Source organism: Pleurodeles waltl, chromosome 7, assembly GCF_031143425.1.
Source record: "Pleurodeles waltl isolate 20211129_DDA chromosome 7, aPleWal1.hap1.20221129, whole genome shotgun sequence".
In the NCBI taxonomy this organism is placed as follows: Eukaryota; Metazoa; Chordata; class Amphibia; order Caudata; family Salamandridae; genus Pleurodeles; species Pleurodeles waltl.
In genome coordinates, this window is record NC_090446.1 from 192,699,816 (window position 1) to 192,718,091 (window position 18,276).

Consider the following 18,276-nt stretch of genomic DNA (forward strand, 5'->3'; position numbering starts at 1 on the left):
GGCTTAGCATATAGGTTCCATGCAGGTGATAAACATTTGTGGATTTGGGCCCTTTATTTCACCTGGAATGGGGAAAACATGCAGAAAATTACCAGGTATTACCAGGCCTGTATGTTATTTCACAGTTTGAAGGGGGAATTTGTAATCTGCAACAACTCACAGAGAGATACAGGCTGCTATTTTTAAATCCAGCTCTGGTATGTCTAACCATTGATAAAGAGGAGATTCGTATGAGGTCTCTGCTGGGCTATGAATTTAATTGATTATTTAGATCCAAATTTCAATTTTAGTGCACCACAGTTTTTTCATGCTTATGTACATTTAGCCAGGAAAGCTAAGAAGGACTGAAAGGGGTGGTGCCACTTCAACCTATTGTTAGATTTAAGAGAGAACAGTATTCAATGACCAAAGGTGTAACCTACCTTGAAATCAAGCTAGGTGCAGAACATTATTAGGAAATAAGTGGTTTGCTTCTTCAATGAGGCCCTACATTTTTAGCTGATCCCTCAAATTAGGAGTCCTTTTATTTCTTCAATGTATTTATCCGGCTACACCAATAGTCTACTGTCTGTTAAAAATCATAAGGACTTGATCTGCTACCTCAAGTAATGCTGCATTCCTGATTCCTTATTTCCTTGTAAATTGTTTATTGCTGTTTATAGTTTTCAAATTTGGATGAAGAGAATGAAATTAACAAATAAAATATAAACAACTACACAAAAGATGTTTTCAAATCAATACCTACATAGAACCTGAAAGCCAATCAGCATATGCTAAGATGTTCCATCAAATACTGTAGGGTATTTTTTAAATAGATGTACGGCAAATACAAAGGCTGATACAGAAAAACAATATATTTTTTGCAAAGACTCAAACAGTACAAAGGTCTCTAGTACTTCAGGTGAAAATGAAAAGAAGTAAACACAATAATCATTGCATGAACTTACGTCATTTCTAAAATAAATGCTTGGAATATTTGAAAAAAATGACATTTGAATGCACAGGACTATTTCATTGTTTATATGCTTCACTGAGTTGCTTTATAAGTTTGTGCTTTTCTTTGTCAGGTAAGAAACTGGATTGTGCGGCATTCAGGTTCTGAAAAAGATTCAGTAAAATGGAGTATGAGTAAACATACTTTGAGCATAGCGCTTACCAAATTGCTTGTGTAATCGAATTATTCATTAAAAGTTAAACCACAATGGTTGACCCTATTAGAGCAGTGGCGGCCCGTTCTTTAGGGCGGAGGGGCCACGCCCCACCACCCTTTGCCCCTCATGAAGAGTGTCTGTCAGACTGAACAAAGGTCAGCCTGACAGACACTCTTCATTTTCAGCTCAGACAGCCAGGAGTGAGTAATGCGCAATTTGCGCAGACTCCTGGCTGCCTGAGCTGGACTTTGCTGGGCTGAGGAGGTCACAGCTCCTGTGGGCGTGACCTCCTCGGCTCATCAAAGGTGCCTCAAGGCCCTCCCTTGGGTGACGAGGAAAGCATCACCCATTGACACTAGCCCTGGGCGCTTCGGGTTTAAGCCCTGAAGCGCCCAGGGCGAGTGTCAATCAGTGACACTTCGTCACAGAGTGGAGTGGGGCCAGCAGTCTCACTGACCCCATCCCACTCCGTGACGAGGCTGGGACTGCTGCCTTCCCTCATTGGCGGACCTAAGGTCAGCCAATGAGGGAAGGCAGCAGTCCCAGCCTCCTGGGACCTGGAGGCTGAAGGTAAGTGTGTTTGTGTGTGTGTGTGTTAGTGATGTTTTAAATTGAATGTTTGGTGCGGGCGTGCATGTTTGAGTGTTATGAGTGTTGTTAATGGATGTGCGTGCGTGTGTGTGTGAAAGAATGAGTGTGTTTGATCTTTTAAAATGAATGTTTGGTGCGTGCGTGCATGTTTGAATATTATGAGTGTTAATGGCTGTGCGTGCGTGTGTGAAAGAATAAGTGTGTTTGATGTTTTAAAATGAATGTTTGGTGCGTGTGTGCATGTTTGAATGGTATGAATGTTGTTGATGGATGTGCATGCGCGTCTGTGTGTGAAAGAATGAGTGTGTGTGTGTCTGTGCTTCCCGCCCGCCCCCCCTCCAAAAGCTGCCGACCGCAACTGTATTAGAGTACGCAACAACAAATATGATCAATGTTATGTTTAATTGAAAATCTTGTAAAATAAACCTACATTTGGAAAGCAGAATCATGGATAAGAGAAACATTTTTCAGTTAGTGGGGAGTTAACAATAAATCTAAACACTTCCGGATCCCTGCTTCAGCTCTTGAAGTAAATAGTTCATCAGATGTTTCTAACAACCCGTGTAAAGTGACCCTCACCTGCAAATTTTATATAGTTGACACAAAATGGTAGGCTCAATGAATGTGAATTTCTGTACTTATTCGGAAGCAGGTGACTTAGGGGTTCTCTGTATTGTAGAGTTTTACATCAATTTACAAAGATTCTTAGGAATAACCATTTTTTATTATATGAAGTGGTTAAATATTACCAGACAACATTACAGTTTGTGACATTCGAATCAACTGTGACGGTGAGTTCCCGTTGGCAATCGTAACATTATCAAATAAATACCAAGGTATGACAATCACAGGTTCTAAAAAATATGGGAACATCTTCTGGCATTAAGGTTATGCAGTGAGGGTATGTCAGTCTTCACTAGAAATCTCTACTAGGGGGCTGCTTCAGTGTTGACTACATTGTGTAACAAGAAAAGACACATTCTATGGAATATTGCGGCACATTTTGTGAACCTTTTGTGATAGTATTACTTCGTGATTTTAGAATTTTAACACGTAATAAAACTGTCTGTGCAAAGATTACACCTCATAAGTACTGGTTTAAAAAATAAATACAACAATAAGCAGCTGAAAAGTGATCAATCAATCTTTGCTTTGGGACTTGCACTGTAATGCATGCTGCCTCGTTTTAGTAACTTTTGATCCGTTTGAGCTAGAAACAAACTTCCTATTTGTTAAAATCTGCAGACTATACAGCAGATAAGTATTACAGGCCTCATTTTGAGATTGGTGGACCGGATAGTCCATCTGCCAAACTCCCGACAGGGTGGCTGCCGCCGTAGGTGGGGCCACCCCACCGGGCCTATTAGGTGTTTCCCGCTAGGCTGAAGGGCGGAAACAGTTTTTCATTCATCAGCCTAGTGGGAAACAGGTGGCAGCATTGCCTTCGACTTAATCCGCAATGCTGTCACCTGTAGGGTGCATTAGCACCTTTGCAATGTTTACTGTCTGCACAGCAGACTGTGAACATTGCGAAGGTGCTGGGCAGGGAGACCCCTGCACTGCCAATGCCAAGTGCATGGGCAGTTCAGGGGTCCCCCTTTAGGCCCCTGCACCTGTTCTCCAGCAACCTTTTCAGCAGCGCCGCCCTGGTGGATTGCGACCTCCACCTGCCGTCAACCCATCGAGGTCACCGTTCCCAGCGAAGACGGCGGAACCCTGACGGTCTGACTGCCAAGGTCTTAATGTGGCAGTCGGACCGCCACAGCCTCATATTAAGATCCTATGTGTCAAATGTGGCAAAGCAGTAACTATGTAGATAAAGTTTGGCCGCAGAATCACATATTCACAGTGGCCATGCCAATACTTTTCAAAAGTCGAAATGACAGATTGCAAAGAGCTGAATATTATTGCAAAAAAGACCCTGGTAGGGATTTTGATAAACACCCACCTGTAAGGCACACATTTCTGATAAATGAGGAATCATTTGATAAGGCAAATATATTTGGTTACTGGATGGTGCAGGTTTCTAAAACCTTCTTTTGCAGCTACTTGAATATTTAACACGGCCAGTGGGTGACACAATATTAGTTCATCAATCAAGGGCTTTCATACAATAGTGCTGTCTCCTGGAATGCCTAGAGATAGGGGGATAATCACAAACATAAAGGATAAATAAGTTGATTAGAAGTCAACCACAGTGTAGGCTAAAATGTGCTCTATTCTATGGTTTGCTCGTGTCAAATAGGTATGTGAATGGGCAATTTCTGGTGTGCCCACTATTCCCCAGTGAAAATACATTGGAGACTCCTAAAAAGAAGTATAATTTATATGACAAGGCATTTCTTTCTAATCTTGTGCTGAATCCTACGGCTACTACCTACATTGGGCACATATTTTGTGATATTTGAGAATATTGAGAACAATATATTGAGGGGCCAAAGCAATTGTAGGCTTAATATTGAGAACCAAAATATTGTGTGGATAAATGCATATTGGTAAGTTTAGATTAGGAATATATATATATATATATATGTGTGTGTGTGTGTGCATGTGTGTGTGTGTGTATATATATATATATATATATATATATATATATATATTCCACAAGTCCCAATACTTCAATAATGACACGCTCTCAAGCCGGTGCAAAAACAACTTTTACTACGCGTATGACGTGTTTTGCCTGGTAACCGGGCTTGTTCACATGACAACACTGTAGTGACACACCCATAAATGTCCCCATCACCACAAATAGAGAAGATAAACAGAGGACTAACAGGATTCCACTGATACAGCAGACATCTTTAACCCAGTATATATTTACATCATATTTCCCACATCAGTTTAATATCAGTCACAGACTATTAAATACTGGAAACTACTGAATAATCAGAAAAGAAAATTCCAATCAGTTAAAGGAGAACATCCATAAAAGGTTGTGTCATATACACTATTAGGGCAAATTATTCACCAAGCTACTGTACATCTCCAATACAACCAAAAACAAAAACCCATCCTAAACCCTAAAACTACTGTTGCCACATGAAAACACATACCCACCCTAAACCCTAAAAATTCCTTTGCATCCCAAAGACACATACCCACCCTAAACCCTAAAATACCCCTTGCCTCCCAAAAACCCATACCCACCCTAAACCCTTATAATACGCCTGACACTCAAAAACCCATACCCTCCTTAAACCCTAAAACTACCTTTGCTATCCAAAAACCTATACCCTCCCCCTAACTCTAATTGAAAATCTTGTAAAATAAACCTACATTTGGAAAGCAGAATCATGGATAAGAGAAACATTTTTCAGTTAGTGGGGAGTTAACAATAAATCTAAACACTTCCGGATCCCTGCTTCAGCTCTTGAAGTAAATAGTTCATCAGATGTTTCTAACAACCCGTGTAAAGTGACCCTCACCTGCAAATTTTATATAGTTGACACAAAATGGTAGGCTCAATGAATGTGAATTTCTGTACTTATTTGGAAGCAGGTGACTTACTGTTAATTACTGTTACCAACCAAAAACCCATACCACACCATAAATCCTAAATTTACACTTGTCACCCACAAATCCATACCCACCCTAAACCGTAAAAACTTCCTTGCCGCCCGAAACCCCATACCCACTCTAAAACCTAAAATTACCCTTGCCACCAAAAAACCCATACCCAACCTAAACCCTAAAAAAACCTTGACAATCAAAAACCCACACCCATCCTAAACACTACAACTACCCTTGCCACCCAAAAAGCCATATCCACCCTAACACCTAAAATTACCCTTCCCACCGAAAAGCCCACACCCAACATATACCCTAAAAATTCCCTTGACACCCAAAAATCCATACCTACCCATAGATCACCCTGGCCAACCGAAAACCCATACCCACTATAAACCCTAAAAAAAAAAACTTACCACTCAAAAACCCATACGCACCCTAAATCCTGAAAATTACTTTTCCAATATATATCTATACATATCTATATATATATATGTATAGATATGTGTGTGTGTGTGTGTACATATATATATTATTATATTATATAGATATTTATATATATATATTATACTTACTTGTAAAACCTTCACAATGAATATACCTTTACCATTCATTCTTTTACAATGAAATTCACGGCATGCGTGTTAAAGTTAAGTCATATTCGTTGTAAAGGCATGTGTGGTAATGGCATGCGTGGTAAAGACGCATGCATGGTTAAGCCTGAGCGGTAATGACATGCAGGGTTCAGCCTTCATTGTAAAGGCTGTTTGGCCTACAGCACTAACAATAATTTCTGTGACAAAATGAACCCCTCATTTTGTTCCTTTTTAAGTTACATGTTTTAAGTTTTACCAGTTTGACTCAATCAAGATGGCTTCAGGTGTGCAACACTTCTTTCACAAATAAGACTGTTAGAGCTCTAATTGTTCTTTAGAACACTCTGGAAGGCTGCAGTAGAACACAACTGACAGCCTTCTCCTGTTGGAAGTAAATGTTTTACTGAAAATGTCAGACTTCATTCTCATATGGCTGAGAAAGATAGTGTGAAATTACAGAAAATATGCTCTCATTTTAGTTTCTGAAGAACCTTCCATCACCTCTATGGAAAAATCATGACAAAGTTTTCTCTCAAACATGATTCATGAAATCCCAGCAGGGTAAAATTACCTTAGAACACACAACAATTCCTACAATTAGTATGGTATAACCAACAAATTATTTATATTGTAACTACAATTTGTTATCACTCTTTATACGTTCTCCTTTTTGTGACCCTCAAAACCTTCCATTCACTACAATGCATTTCAATTGGGTGCTATCATACATATTGGTCCCAAGATGGCTGCCAGCACTTCCTGGTTAAAGTGCTAACAGTTAATTATATCTCACCATGAGATCTGTGCTTAGGCTCCCACCAGATATACAAATTTAGATTTCCTTTAATTTCTCCTAAATTACTGAATGGATTTACACCAAAAGAAAAAAGCACGATCTGTGGAACAAACTATCACTTTCTGCCAAATTTGGTGTAATTCCATCCAGCGGTTCGCGCTGTAGTGAATTTCAAACCCTCTAAGGCAGTGGTCCCCAACCTGTGGTCCGGGGACCCCTGGGGGTCCGCAAAGCCTTCTCAGGGGGTCCGCGAGAGCCTACAAAATTAAAAAATATAAAAAATATTGACAAATTAGGTCCCCAGCTTCCAGTAATGACTCAGACGGGGTTCCCCAGATTCCCATGATGATTGAGTGGGGGTCCCTGGGTTCCATTATTGTTAAAGTGGGGGTCCACAGGAATCAAAAGGTTGGGAACCACTGCTCTAAGGGAATTAACATGGTAAATGCACTTTTTTTGACACCCCACTTTTTCTCGCCACGCTTGACAGATCACCCAAAAACCTTCCATGTGCAACAAGAATCACACCACACTCTTTTTGGAACATTTTGTGAAGATTTGTCAAACAACGCCAAAGATATATATATATATATATATATATATATATATATATTACCTACTGACGGTCACCAGTAAGTAGTTATAGTTAGGACCATGTTTCCATAGAAAAAGCATTTTTTGACTTGCCTATATCTTTGGAGGCATTTGACGAATCTTCATGAAATTTTCCAAAAGGCAGTGATTCTTGAATTTACCTACACAAAACCAGAGTTTTGAGTTATTTTAAGCAACTATAACTTGTGGTCTAAGGTAACTAGAACTCCCACCCTCGCCATGCACTGGTAATGACACCACATATTACAGCACTCTTTACTGAAGAAAAAAATTGCATGGCAGGGTCGTGAGTTATTGTTACCTTAGGCCTCGAGTTACATACTTGAAATAACTCTAGCTGTAGAATTACTCTAGTTTTGTGCAAGTAAATTCAGAATCTAATTATAATGTTTCTGCAACTTTTGTTTTTTATGTGAATTTCTATGTTTTTTTAAATTCTATTTCCTAACTATACCGTCCATGTAACCTTTGTTTTTTTTTGTGTGAATATATATATATATATATATATATATATATATATATATATATGTACATATATATATATATATATATATATATATATATATATATATATATATATATTGTGGATGCAAGTAAATCCACCACTGTGCTCCAGTGTCTCCAATATTTCAATTTTATTATGCACTCAAAATGACAACCAACGCGTTTCGACTCCTCGAGAGTCTTGCTCTAGTAAGTGAGTCCTTCATTTATGTCCATAATTATACTTACTCTCGTTCTGCCCTCAGTGAGGCATTTTGGGACATGTGGTCATATACCTAAACACAAAATTTAAAAAACAAAAGCAAACATGACAATATATAGCCAGGTAAATGATTGTGCCTCTGAGATTAAGCCAATAAATCAACATCACAATGAATAGTATACTGTGACTAATTTATATCATAATATTAGATGATGTGCTATGAAGAGGAGAATTGGTCAGTTTCCACTGGCCTGGCTGCGTAAGATTGTGCTGAGTGCACACTGTGTAGGCACATGTAGCCAAGATCAATCCCCAGTAGAAATAAACACGGCAACTAGTAATGCGATGTCCGGGATAAGCACTAAGGCGGTCATTATGACCTCGGCGGTAGGTGATAAGGTGGCGGTAGCACCGCCAACAGGCTGGTGGTACATACCGCCACTTTATGACATTGACGGTAGCAGCCGCTGGGCCGGAGATATCAATCACTAGCCAAGCGGCCGCTATAATACCCGCTGGCGGTATTATGAGCCAGCCTACTAGTGACAGGGAATTTCTTCCCTGTCACTGGTGGGAGGCTCACCCACCCTCAAACACTCCCCAGACGCCCCCCACCCCTCCTCCATCCACGCTCTCCCCTTTCTGATCCCCACCCCCCATACACGCATGAATCCGCAGAAACGCACCATGCATACAACTACTCACTCACACTGGCATACACGCATACATTCATTCATGCTCTCACACATCTGTACACACATTCACGCTGACATGCAGACACACATTCACATTTCCATTCTTACACGCATTCACACACATGCATACACCCACGCAAACAACACTACACACACAGACGCATACATGCACAAACTCACACATTCATGCACACAACCTCACTGTAAGGAAATGCCTCCTTGGCATGGTTGCCCCCTGACTTTTTGCCTTTGCTGATGCTATGTTTACAATTGAAAGTGTGCTGAGGCCTGCTAACCAGGCCCCAGCACCAGTGTTCTTTCCCTAACCTGTACTTTTGTATCCACAATTGGCAGACCCTGGCATCCAGATAAGTCCCTTGTAACTGGTACCTCTAGTACCAAGGGCCCTGATGCCAAGGAAGGTCTCTAAGGGCTGCAGCATGTCTTATGCCACCCTGGAGACCTCTCACTCAGCACAGACACACTGCTTACCAGCTTGTGTGTGCTAGTGAGGACAAAACGAGTAAGTCGACATGGCACTCCCCTCAGGGTGCCATGCCAGCCTCTCACTGCCTATGCAGTATAGGTAAGACACCCCTCTAGCAGGCCTTACAGCCCTAAGGCAGGGTGCACTATACCATAGGTGAGGGTACCAGTGCATGAGCATGGTACCCCTACAGTGTCTAAACAAAACCTTAGACATTGTAAGTGCAGGGTAGCCATAAGAGTATATGATCTGGGAGTCTGTCAAACACGAACTCCACAGCACCATAATGGCTACACTGAAAACTGGGAAGTTTGGTATCAAACTTCTCAGCACAATAAATGCACACTGATGCCAGTGTACATTTTATTGTAAAATACACCACGGAGGGCACCTTAGAGGTGCCCCCTGAAACTTAACCGACTATCTGTGTAGGCTGACTAGTTCTAGCAGCCTGCCACAAACCGAGACATGTTGCTGGCCCCATGGGGAGAGTGCCTTTGTCACTCTGAGGCCAGTAACAAAGCCTGCACTGGGTGGAGATGCTAACACCTCTCCCAGGCAGGAATTGTCACACCTGGCGGTGAGCCTCAAAGGCTCACCTCCTTTGTGCCAACCCAGCAGGACACTCCAGCTAGTGGAGTTGCCCGCCCCCTCCGACCAGGCCCCACTTTTGGCGGCAAGGCCGGAGAAAATAATGAGAATAACAAGGAGGAGTCACTGGCCAGTCAGGACAGCCCCTAAGGTGTCCTGAGCTGAGGTGACTCTAACTTTTAGAAATCCTCCATCTTGCAGATGGAGGATTCCCCCAATAGGGTTAGGATTGTGACCCCCTCCCCTTGGGAGGAGGCACAAAGAGGGTGTACCCACCCTCAGGGCTAGTAGCCATTGGCTACTAACCCCCCAGACCTAAACACGCCCTTAAACTTAGTATTTAAGGGCTACCCTGAACCCTAGAAAATTAGATTCCTGCAACAAGAAGAAGGACTGCCCAGCTGAAAACCCCTGCAGCGGAAGACCAGAAGACGACAACTGCCTTGGCTCCAGAAACTCACCGGCCTGTCTCCTGCCTTCCAAAGATCCTGCTCCAGCGACGCCTTCCGAAGGGACCAGCGACCTCGACATCCTCTGAGGACTGCCCCTGCTTCGAAAAGACAAGAAACTCCCGAGGACAGCGGACCTGCTCCAAGAAAAGCTGCAACTTTGTTTCCAGCAGCTTCAAAGAACCCTGCAAGCTCCCCGCAAGAAGCGTGAGACTTGCAACACTGCACCCGGCGACCCCGACTCGGCTGGTGGAGATCCGACACCTCAGGAGGGACCCCAGGACTACTCTGATACTGTGAGTACCAAAACCTGTCCCCCCTGAGCCCCCACAGCGCCGCCTGCAGAGGGAATCCCGAGGCTTCCCCTGACCGCGACTCTTTGAACCTAAAGTCCCGACGCCTGGGAGAGACCCTGCACCCGCAGCCCCCAGGACCTGAAGGACCGGACTTTCACTGGAGAAGTGACCCCCAGGAGTCCCTCTCCCTTGCCCAAGTGGAGGTTTCCCCGAGGAATCCCCCCCTTGCCTGCCTGCAGCGCTGAAGAGATCCTGAGATCTCTCATAGACTAACATTGCGAACCCGACGCTTGTTTCTACACTGCACCCGGCCGCCCCCGCGCCGCTGAGGGTGAAATTTCTGTGTGGACTTGTGTCCCCCCCGGTGCCCTACAAAACCCCCCTGGTCTGCCCTCCGAAGACGCGGGTACTTACCTGCCAGCAGACCGGAACCGGGGCACCCCCTTCTATCCATTCTAGCCTATGCGTTTTGGGCACCACTTTGAACTCTGCACCTGACCGGCCCTGAGCTGCTGGTGTGGTGACTTTGGGGTTGCTCTGAACCCCCAACGGTGGGCTACCTTGGACCAAGAACTAAGCCCTGTAAGTGTCTTACTTACCTGGTCAACCTAACAAATACTTACCTCCCCTAGGAACTGTGAAAATTGCACTAAGTGTCCACTTTTAAAACAGCTATTTGTCAATAACTTGAAAAGTATACATGCAATTTTTATGATTTGAAGTTCCTTAAGTACTTACCTGCAATACCTTTCGAAGGAGCTATTACATGTAGAATTTGAACCTGTGGTTCTTAAAATAAACTAAGAAAAGATATTTTTCTATATAAAAACCTATTGGCTGGATTTGTCTCTGAGTGTGTGTACCTCATTTATTGTCTATGTGTATGTACAACAAATGCTTAACACTACTCCTTGGATAAGCCTACTGCTCGACCACACTACCACAAAATAGAGCATTAGTATTATCTATTTTTACCACTATTTTACCTCTAAGGGGAACCCTTGGACTCTGTGCATGCTATTCCTTACTTTGAAATAGCACATACAGAGCCAACTTCCTACATTGGTGGATCAGCGGTGGGGTACAAGACTTTGCATTTGCTGGACTACTCAGCCAATACCTGATCACACGACAAATTCCAAAATTGTCATTAGAAATTGATTTTTGCAATTTGAAAAGTTTTCTAAATTCTTAAAAGACCTGCTAGGGCCTTGTGTTAGATCCTGTTTAGCATTTCTTTTAGAGTTTAAAAGTTTGTAAAAGTTTGAATTAGATTCTAGAACCAGTTGTAGATTCTTAAAAAGTATTCCAACTTTTAGAAGCAAAATGTCTAGCACAGATGTGAATGTGGTGGAACTCGACACCACACCTTACCTCCATCTACAGATGAGAGAGCTAAGGTCACTCTGTAAACTAAAGAAAATAGCAATGGGCCCCAAACCTACCAAAGTACAGCTCCAGGAGCTTTTGGCAGAGTTTGAAAAGGCCAACCCCTCTGAGGATGGCAACTCAGAGGATGAAGATAGTGACTTGGAGGGAAATTCCCCCCCTCCAGTCCTACTTAGGGAGAGCAGGGCTTCTCAAGCCCTGACTCCACAAATAATAGTCAGAGATGCTGGTTCCCTCACAGGAGGGACCAACAACTCTGAAATCACTGAGGATAACTCCAGTGAAGAGGACATCCAGTTAGCCAGGATGGCCAAAAGATTGGCTTTGAAAAGACAGATCCTAGCCATAGAGAGGGAAAGACAAGAGATGGGCCTAGGACCCATCAATGGTGGCAGCAACATAAATAGGGTCAGAGATTCTCCTGACATGTTGAAAATCCCTAAAGGGATTGTAACTAAATATGAAGATGGTGATGACATCACCAAATGGTTCACAGCTTTTGAGAGGGCTTGTGTAACCAGAAAAGTGAACAGATCTCACTGGGGTGCTCTCCTTTGGGAAATGTTCACAGGAAAGTGTAGGGATAGACTCCTCACACTCTCTGGACAAGATGCAGAATCCTATGACCTCATGAAGGGTACCCTGATTGAGGGCTTTGGATTCTCCACTGAGGAGTACAGGATTAGGTTCAGGGGGGCTCAAAAATCCTCGAGCCAGACCTGGGTTGACTTTGTTGACTACTCAGTGAAAACACTAGATGGTTGGATTCAAGGCAGTGGTGTAAGTAATTATGATGGGTTGTACAATTTATTTGTGAAAGAACACCTGTTAAGTAATTGTTTCAATGATAAACTGCATCAGCATCTGGTAGACCTAGGACCAATTTCTCCCCAAGAATTGGGAAAGAAGGCGGACCATTGGGTCAAGACAAGGGTGTCCAAGACTTCAACAGGGGGTGACCAAAAGAAAGGGGTCACAAAGACTCCCCAGGGGAAGGGTGATGAGACAACCAAAACTAAAAATAGTAAAGAGTCTTCTACAGGCCCCCAAAAACCTGCACAGGAGGGTGGGCCCAGAGCCTCTTCACAAAACAATGGGTACAAGGGTAAAAACTTTGATCCCAAAAAGGCCTGGTGTCATAGCTGTAAACAGCATGGACACCAAACTGGAGACAAGGCCTGTCCCAAGAAAGGTTCCACTCCAAACTCCCATCCAGGTAACACTGGTATGGCTAGTCTCCAAGTGGGATCAACAGTGTGCCCAGAGCAAATCAGGGTCCACACTGAAGCTACTCTAGTTTCTGAGGGTGGGGTGGATTTAGCCACACTAGCTGTCTGGCCGCCTAACATGCAAAAATACAGACAGCAACTCTTAATTAATGGGACTAGAATAGAGGGCCTGAGGGATACAGGTGCCAGTGTCACCATGGTGACAGAGAAACTGGTTTCCCCTGGCCAATACCTGACTGGAAAAACTTACACAGTCACCAACGCTGACAATCAGAGAAAAGTACATCCCATGGCAATGGTTACTTTAGAATGGGGAGGGGTCAATGGCCTGAAACAGGTGGTGGTCTCCTCAAATATCCCAGTGGACTGTCTGCTTGGAAATGACCTGGAGTCCTCAGCATGGGCTGAGGTAGAGCTAAAAACCCATGCAGCAATGCTGGGTATCCCTGAACTGGTGTGTGTGAAAACAAGAGCACAGTGCAAGGCACAGGGTGAAAAAGTAGAGCTGAAGTCTGGAAAAATGGCCCAGCCTACCAAGAGAACAGGAAAGTCAGTTGGGAACCCAACTGCAACACAGCAAAAGAAAGGGAACCTCTCTTCTCAGGAAGAAGTTCTGCCCTCTGAGGGAACTGAGCCTTTGGAGCTTGAACCTTATCAGGTTGAGCTCTTAGGCCCAGGGGGACCCTCAAGGGAAGAGCTGTGTAAGGGACAAGAAACCTGTCCCTCTCTTGAAGGCCTTAGGCAGCAAGCTGCTGAAGAGTCCAAAGGCAAGAAAAATGGAACACATAGGGTCTATTGGGAAGATGGGCTCCTGTACACTGAGGCCAGAGACCCCAAACCTGGTGCCACTAGGAGAGTGGTAGTGCCTCAGCTGTTCAGAGAGTTCATCCTAACATTGGCCCATGACATTCCCCTTGCTGGACATTTGGGACAAACCAAGACGTGGGAGAGGTTAGTCAACCACTTCTACTGGCCCAATATGTCCAGCATGGTTAAGGAGTTTTGCCTCTCCTGCCCCACCTGTCAAGCCAGTGGTAAGACAGGTGGGCATCCAAAGGCCCCCCTCATTCCACTTCCAGTGGTGGGGGTGCCCTTTGAAAGAGTGGGTGTGGACATAGTTGGTCCACTAGAACCTCCCACAGCCTCAGGAAATATGTATATCCTGGTAGTAGTGGATCATGCTACCAGGTATCCTGAAGCTATTCCCCTTAGGTCGACTACTGCCCCTGCAGTAGCCAAGGCCCTCATTGGTATCTTTACCAGAGTGGGTTTCCCTAAGGAGGTGGTGTCTGACAGAGGTACCAACTTCATGTCAGCATACCTAAAGCACATGTGGAATGAGTGTGGAGTGACTTATAAATTCACTACACCTTACCATCCACAAACTAATGGCTTAGTTGAGAGATTCAACAAGACATTAAAAGGCATGATCATGGGGCTCCCAGAAAAACTCAAAAGGAGATGGGATGTCCTCCTGCCATGTCTGCTTTTCGCTTACAGGGAGGTACCACAGAAGGGAGTAGGGTTCTCACCCTTTGAACTTCTGTTTGGTCATCCTGTAAGGGGACCACTTGCCCTTGTTAAAGAAGGCTGGGAGAGACCTCTCCATGAGCCTAAACAGGACATAGTGGACTATGTACTTGGCCTTCGCTCTAGAATGGCAGAGTACATGGAAAAGGCAACCAAAAACCTTGAGGCCAGCCAACAGCTCCAGAAGTTTTGGTATGACCAAAAGGCTGCACTGGTTGAGTTCCAACCAGGGCAGAAAGTCTGGGTTCTGGAGCCTGTGGCTCCCAGGGCACTCCAGGACAAATGGAGTGGCCCTTACCCAGTACTAGAGAGGAAGAGTCAGGTCACCTACTTGGTGGACCTGGGCACAAGCAGGAGCCCCAAAAGGGTGATCCATGTAAACCGCCTTAAGCTCTTCCACGACAGGGCGGATGTCAATCTGTTGATGGTAACAGATGAGGATCAGGAGGCAGAGAGTGAACCTCTCCCTGATCTTCTGTCATCAGACCCAAAAGATGGTACAGTAGATGGAGTGATCTACTCAGACACCCTCTCTGGCCAACAGCAAGCTGATTGTAGGAGAGTCCTACAACAGTTTCCTGAACTCTTCTCCTTAACCCCTGGTCAGACACACCTGTGTACCCATGATGTGGACACAGGAGACAGCATGCCTGTCAAGAACAAAATCTTTAGACAATCTGACCATGTTAAGGAAAGCATCAAGGTGGAAGTCCACAAGATGCTGGAATTGGGAGTAATTGAGCGCTCTGACAGCCCCTGGGCTAGCCCAGTGGTCTTAGTCCCCAAACCTCACACCAAAGATGGAAAGAAAGAGATGAGGTTTTGTGTGGACTACAGAGGGCTCAATTCTGTCACCAAGACAGATGCCCATCCAATTCCAAGAGCTGATGAGCTCATTGATAAATTAGGTGCTGCCAAATTTCTAAGTACCTTTGACTTGACAGCAGGGTACTGGCAAATAAAAATGGCACCTGGAGCAAAAGAAAAGACAGCATTCTCCACACCTGATGGGCATTATCAGTTTACTGTTATGCCCTTTGGTTTAAAGAATGCCCCTGCCACCTTCCAAAGGTTGGTGAATCAAGTCCTTGCTGGCTTGGAGTCCTTTAGCACAGCTTATCTTGATGATATTGCTGTCTTTAGCTCCACCTGGCAGGATCACCTGGTCCACCTGAGGAAGGTTTTGAAGGCTCTGCAATCTGCAGGCCTCTCTATCAAGGCATCCAAATGCCAGATAGGGCAGGGAACTGTGGTTTACTTGGGACACCTTGTAGGTGGAGGCCAAGTTCAGCCACTCCAACCCAAGATCCAGACTATTCTGGACTGGGTAGCTCCAAAAACCCAGACTCAAGTCAGGGCATTCCTTGGCTTGACTGGGTACTACAGGAGGTTTGTGAAGGGATATGGATCCATTGTGACAGCCCTCACTGAGCTCACCTCCAAGAAAATGCCCAAGAAAGTGAACTGGACTGTGGACTGCCAACAGGCCTTTGACACCCTGAAACAAGCAATGTGCTCAGCACCAGTTCTCAAAGCTCCAGATCATTCTAAGCAGTTCATTGTGCAGACTGATGCCTCTGAACATGGGATAGGGGCAGTTTTGTCCCAAACAAATGATGATGGCCTTGACCAGCCTGTTGCTTTCATTAGCAGGAGGTTACTCCCCAGGGAGCAGCGTTGGAGTGCCATTGAGAGGGAGGCCTTTGCTGTGGTTTGGTCCCTGAAGAAGCTGAGACCATACCTCTTTGGGACTCACTTCCTAGTTCAAACTGACCACAGACCTCTCAAATGGCTGATGCAAATGAAAGGTGAAAATCCTAAACTGTTGAGGTGGTCCATCTCCCTACAGGGAATGGACTTTATAGTGGAACACAGACCTGGGACTGCCCATGCCAATGCAGATGGCCTTTCCAGGTTCTTCCACTTAGAAAATGAAGACTCTCTTGGGAAAGGTTAGTCTCATCCTCTTTCGTTTGGGGGGGGGTTGTGTAAGGAAATGCCTCCTTGGCATGGTTGCCCCCTGACTTTTTGCCTTTGCTGATGCTATGTTTACAATTGAAAGTGTGCTGAGGCCTGCTAACCAGGCCCCAGCACCAGTGTTCTTTCCCTAACCTGTACTTTTGTATCCACAATTGGCAGACCCTGGCATCCAGATAAGTCCCTTGTAACTGGTACCTCTAGTACCAAGGGCCCTGATGCCAAGGAAGGTCTCTAAGGGCTGCAGCATGTCTTATGCCACCCTGGAGACCTCTCACTCAGCACAGACACACTGCTTACCAGCTTGTGTGTGCTAGTGAGGACAAAACGAGTAAGTCGACATGGCACTCCCCTCAGGGTGCCATGCCAGCCTCTCACTGCCTATGCAGTATAGGTAAGACACCCCTCTAGCAGGCCTTACAGCCCTAAGGCAGGGTGCACTATACCATAGGTGAGGGTACCAGTGCATGAGCATGGTACCCCTACAGTGTCTAAACAAAACCTTAGACATTGTAAGTGCAGGGTAGCCATAAGAGTATATGATCTGGGAGTCTGTCAAACACGAACTCCACAGCACCATAATGGCTACACTGAAAACTGGGAAGTTTGGTATCAAACTTCTCAGCACAATAAATGCACACTGATGCCAGTGTACATTTTATTGTAAAATACACCACGGAGGGCACCTTAGAGGTGCCCCCTGAAACTTAACCGACTATCTGTGTAGGCTGACTAGTTCTAGCAGCCTGCCACAAACCGAGACATGTTGCTGGCCCCATGGGGAGAGTGCCTTTGTCACTCTGAGGCCAGTAACAAAGCCTGCACTGGGTGGAGATGCTAACACCTCTCCCAGGCAGGAATTGTCACACCTGGCGGTGAGCCTCAAAGGCTCACCTCCTTTGTGCCAACCCAGCAGGACACTCCAGCTAGTGGAGTTGCCCGCCCCCTCCGGCCAGGCCCCACTTTTGGCGGCAAGGCCGGAGAAAATAATGAGAATAACAAGGAGGAGTCACTGGCCAGTCAGGACAGCCCCTAAGGTGTCCTGAGCTGAGGTGACTCTAACTTTTAGAAATCCTCCATCTTGCAGATGGAGGATTCCCCCAATAGGGTTAGGATTGTGACCCCCTCCCCTTGGGAGGAGGCACAAAGAGGGTGTACCCACCCTCAGGGCTAGTAGCCATTGGCTACTAACCCCCCAGACCTAAACACGCCCTTAAACTTAGTATTTAAGGGCTACCCTGAACCCTAGAAAATTAGATTCCTGCAACAAGAAGAAGGACTGCCCAGCTGAAAACCCCTGCAGCGGAAGACCAGAAGACGACAACTGCCTTGGCTCCAGAAACTCACCGGCCTGTCTCCTGCCTTCCAAAGATCCTGCTCCAGCGACGCCTTCCGAAGGGACCAGCGACCTCGACATCCTCTGAGGACTGCCCCTGCTTCGAAAAGACAAGAAACTCCCGAGGACAGCGGACCTGCTCCAAGAAAAGCTGCAACTTTGTTTCCAGCAGCTTCAAAGAACCCTGCAAGCTCCCCGCAAGAAGCGTGAGACTTGCAACACTGCACCCGGCGACCCCGACTCGGCTGGTGGAGATCCGACACCTCAGGAGGGACCCCAGGACTACTCTGATACTGTGAGTACCAAAACCTGTCCCCCCTGAGCCCCCACAG

At 45.1% G+C, this 18,276-nt stretch overlaps 1 protein-coding gene across 5 annotated transcripts in view; it reads right to left on the reverse strand.

Annotated features, from left to right (window-relative positions):
* Nucleotides 1-617: 617 nt before the first annotated feature.
* The window catches only part of LOC138247224 (adenosine deaminase-like), a 206,377-nt gene continuing 188,718 nt past the window's right edge, over nucleotides 618-18,276 (reverse strand). For 3 of the 5 annotated variants that reach the window (XM_069201956.1, XM_069201958.1, XM_069201959.1), the window contains one exon: nucleotides 619-1,098. In XM_069201956.1, the coding sequence (XP_069058057.1) occupies nucleotides 1,012-1,098 (87 nt within the window). In that variant the 3' untranslated portion in view covers nucleotides 619-1,011. Of the gene's footprint in view, nucleotides 1,099-18,276 lie in introns of all 5 variants that reach the window. The other 2 variants (XM_069201957.1, XM_069201960.1) reach the window with 1 other exon arrangement.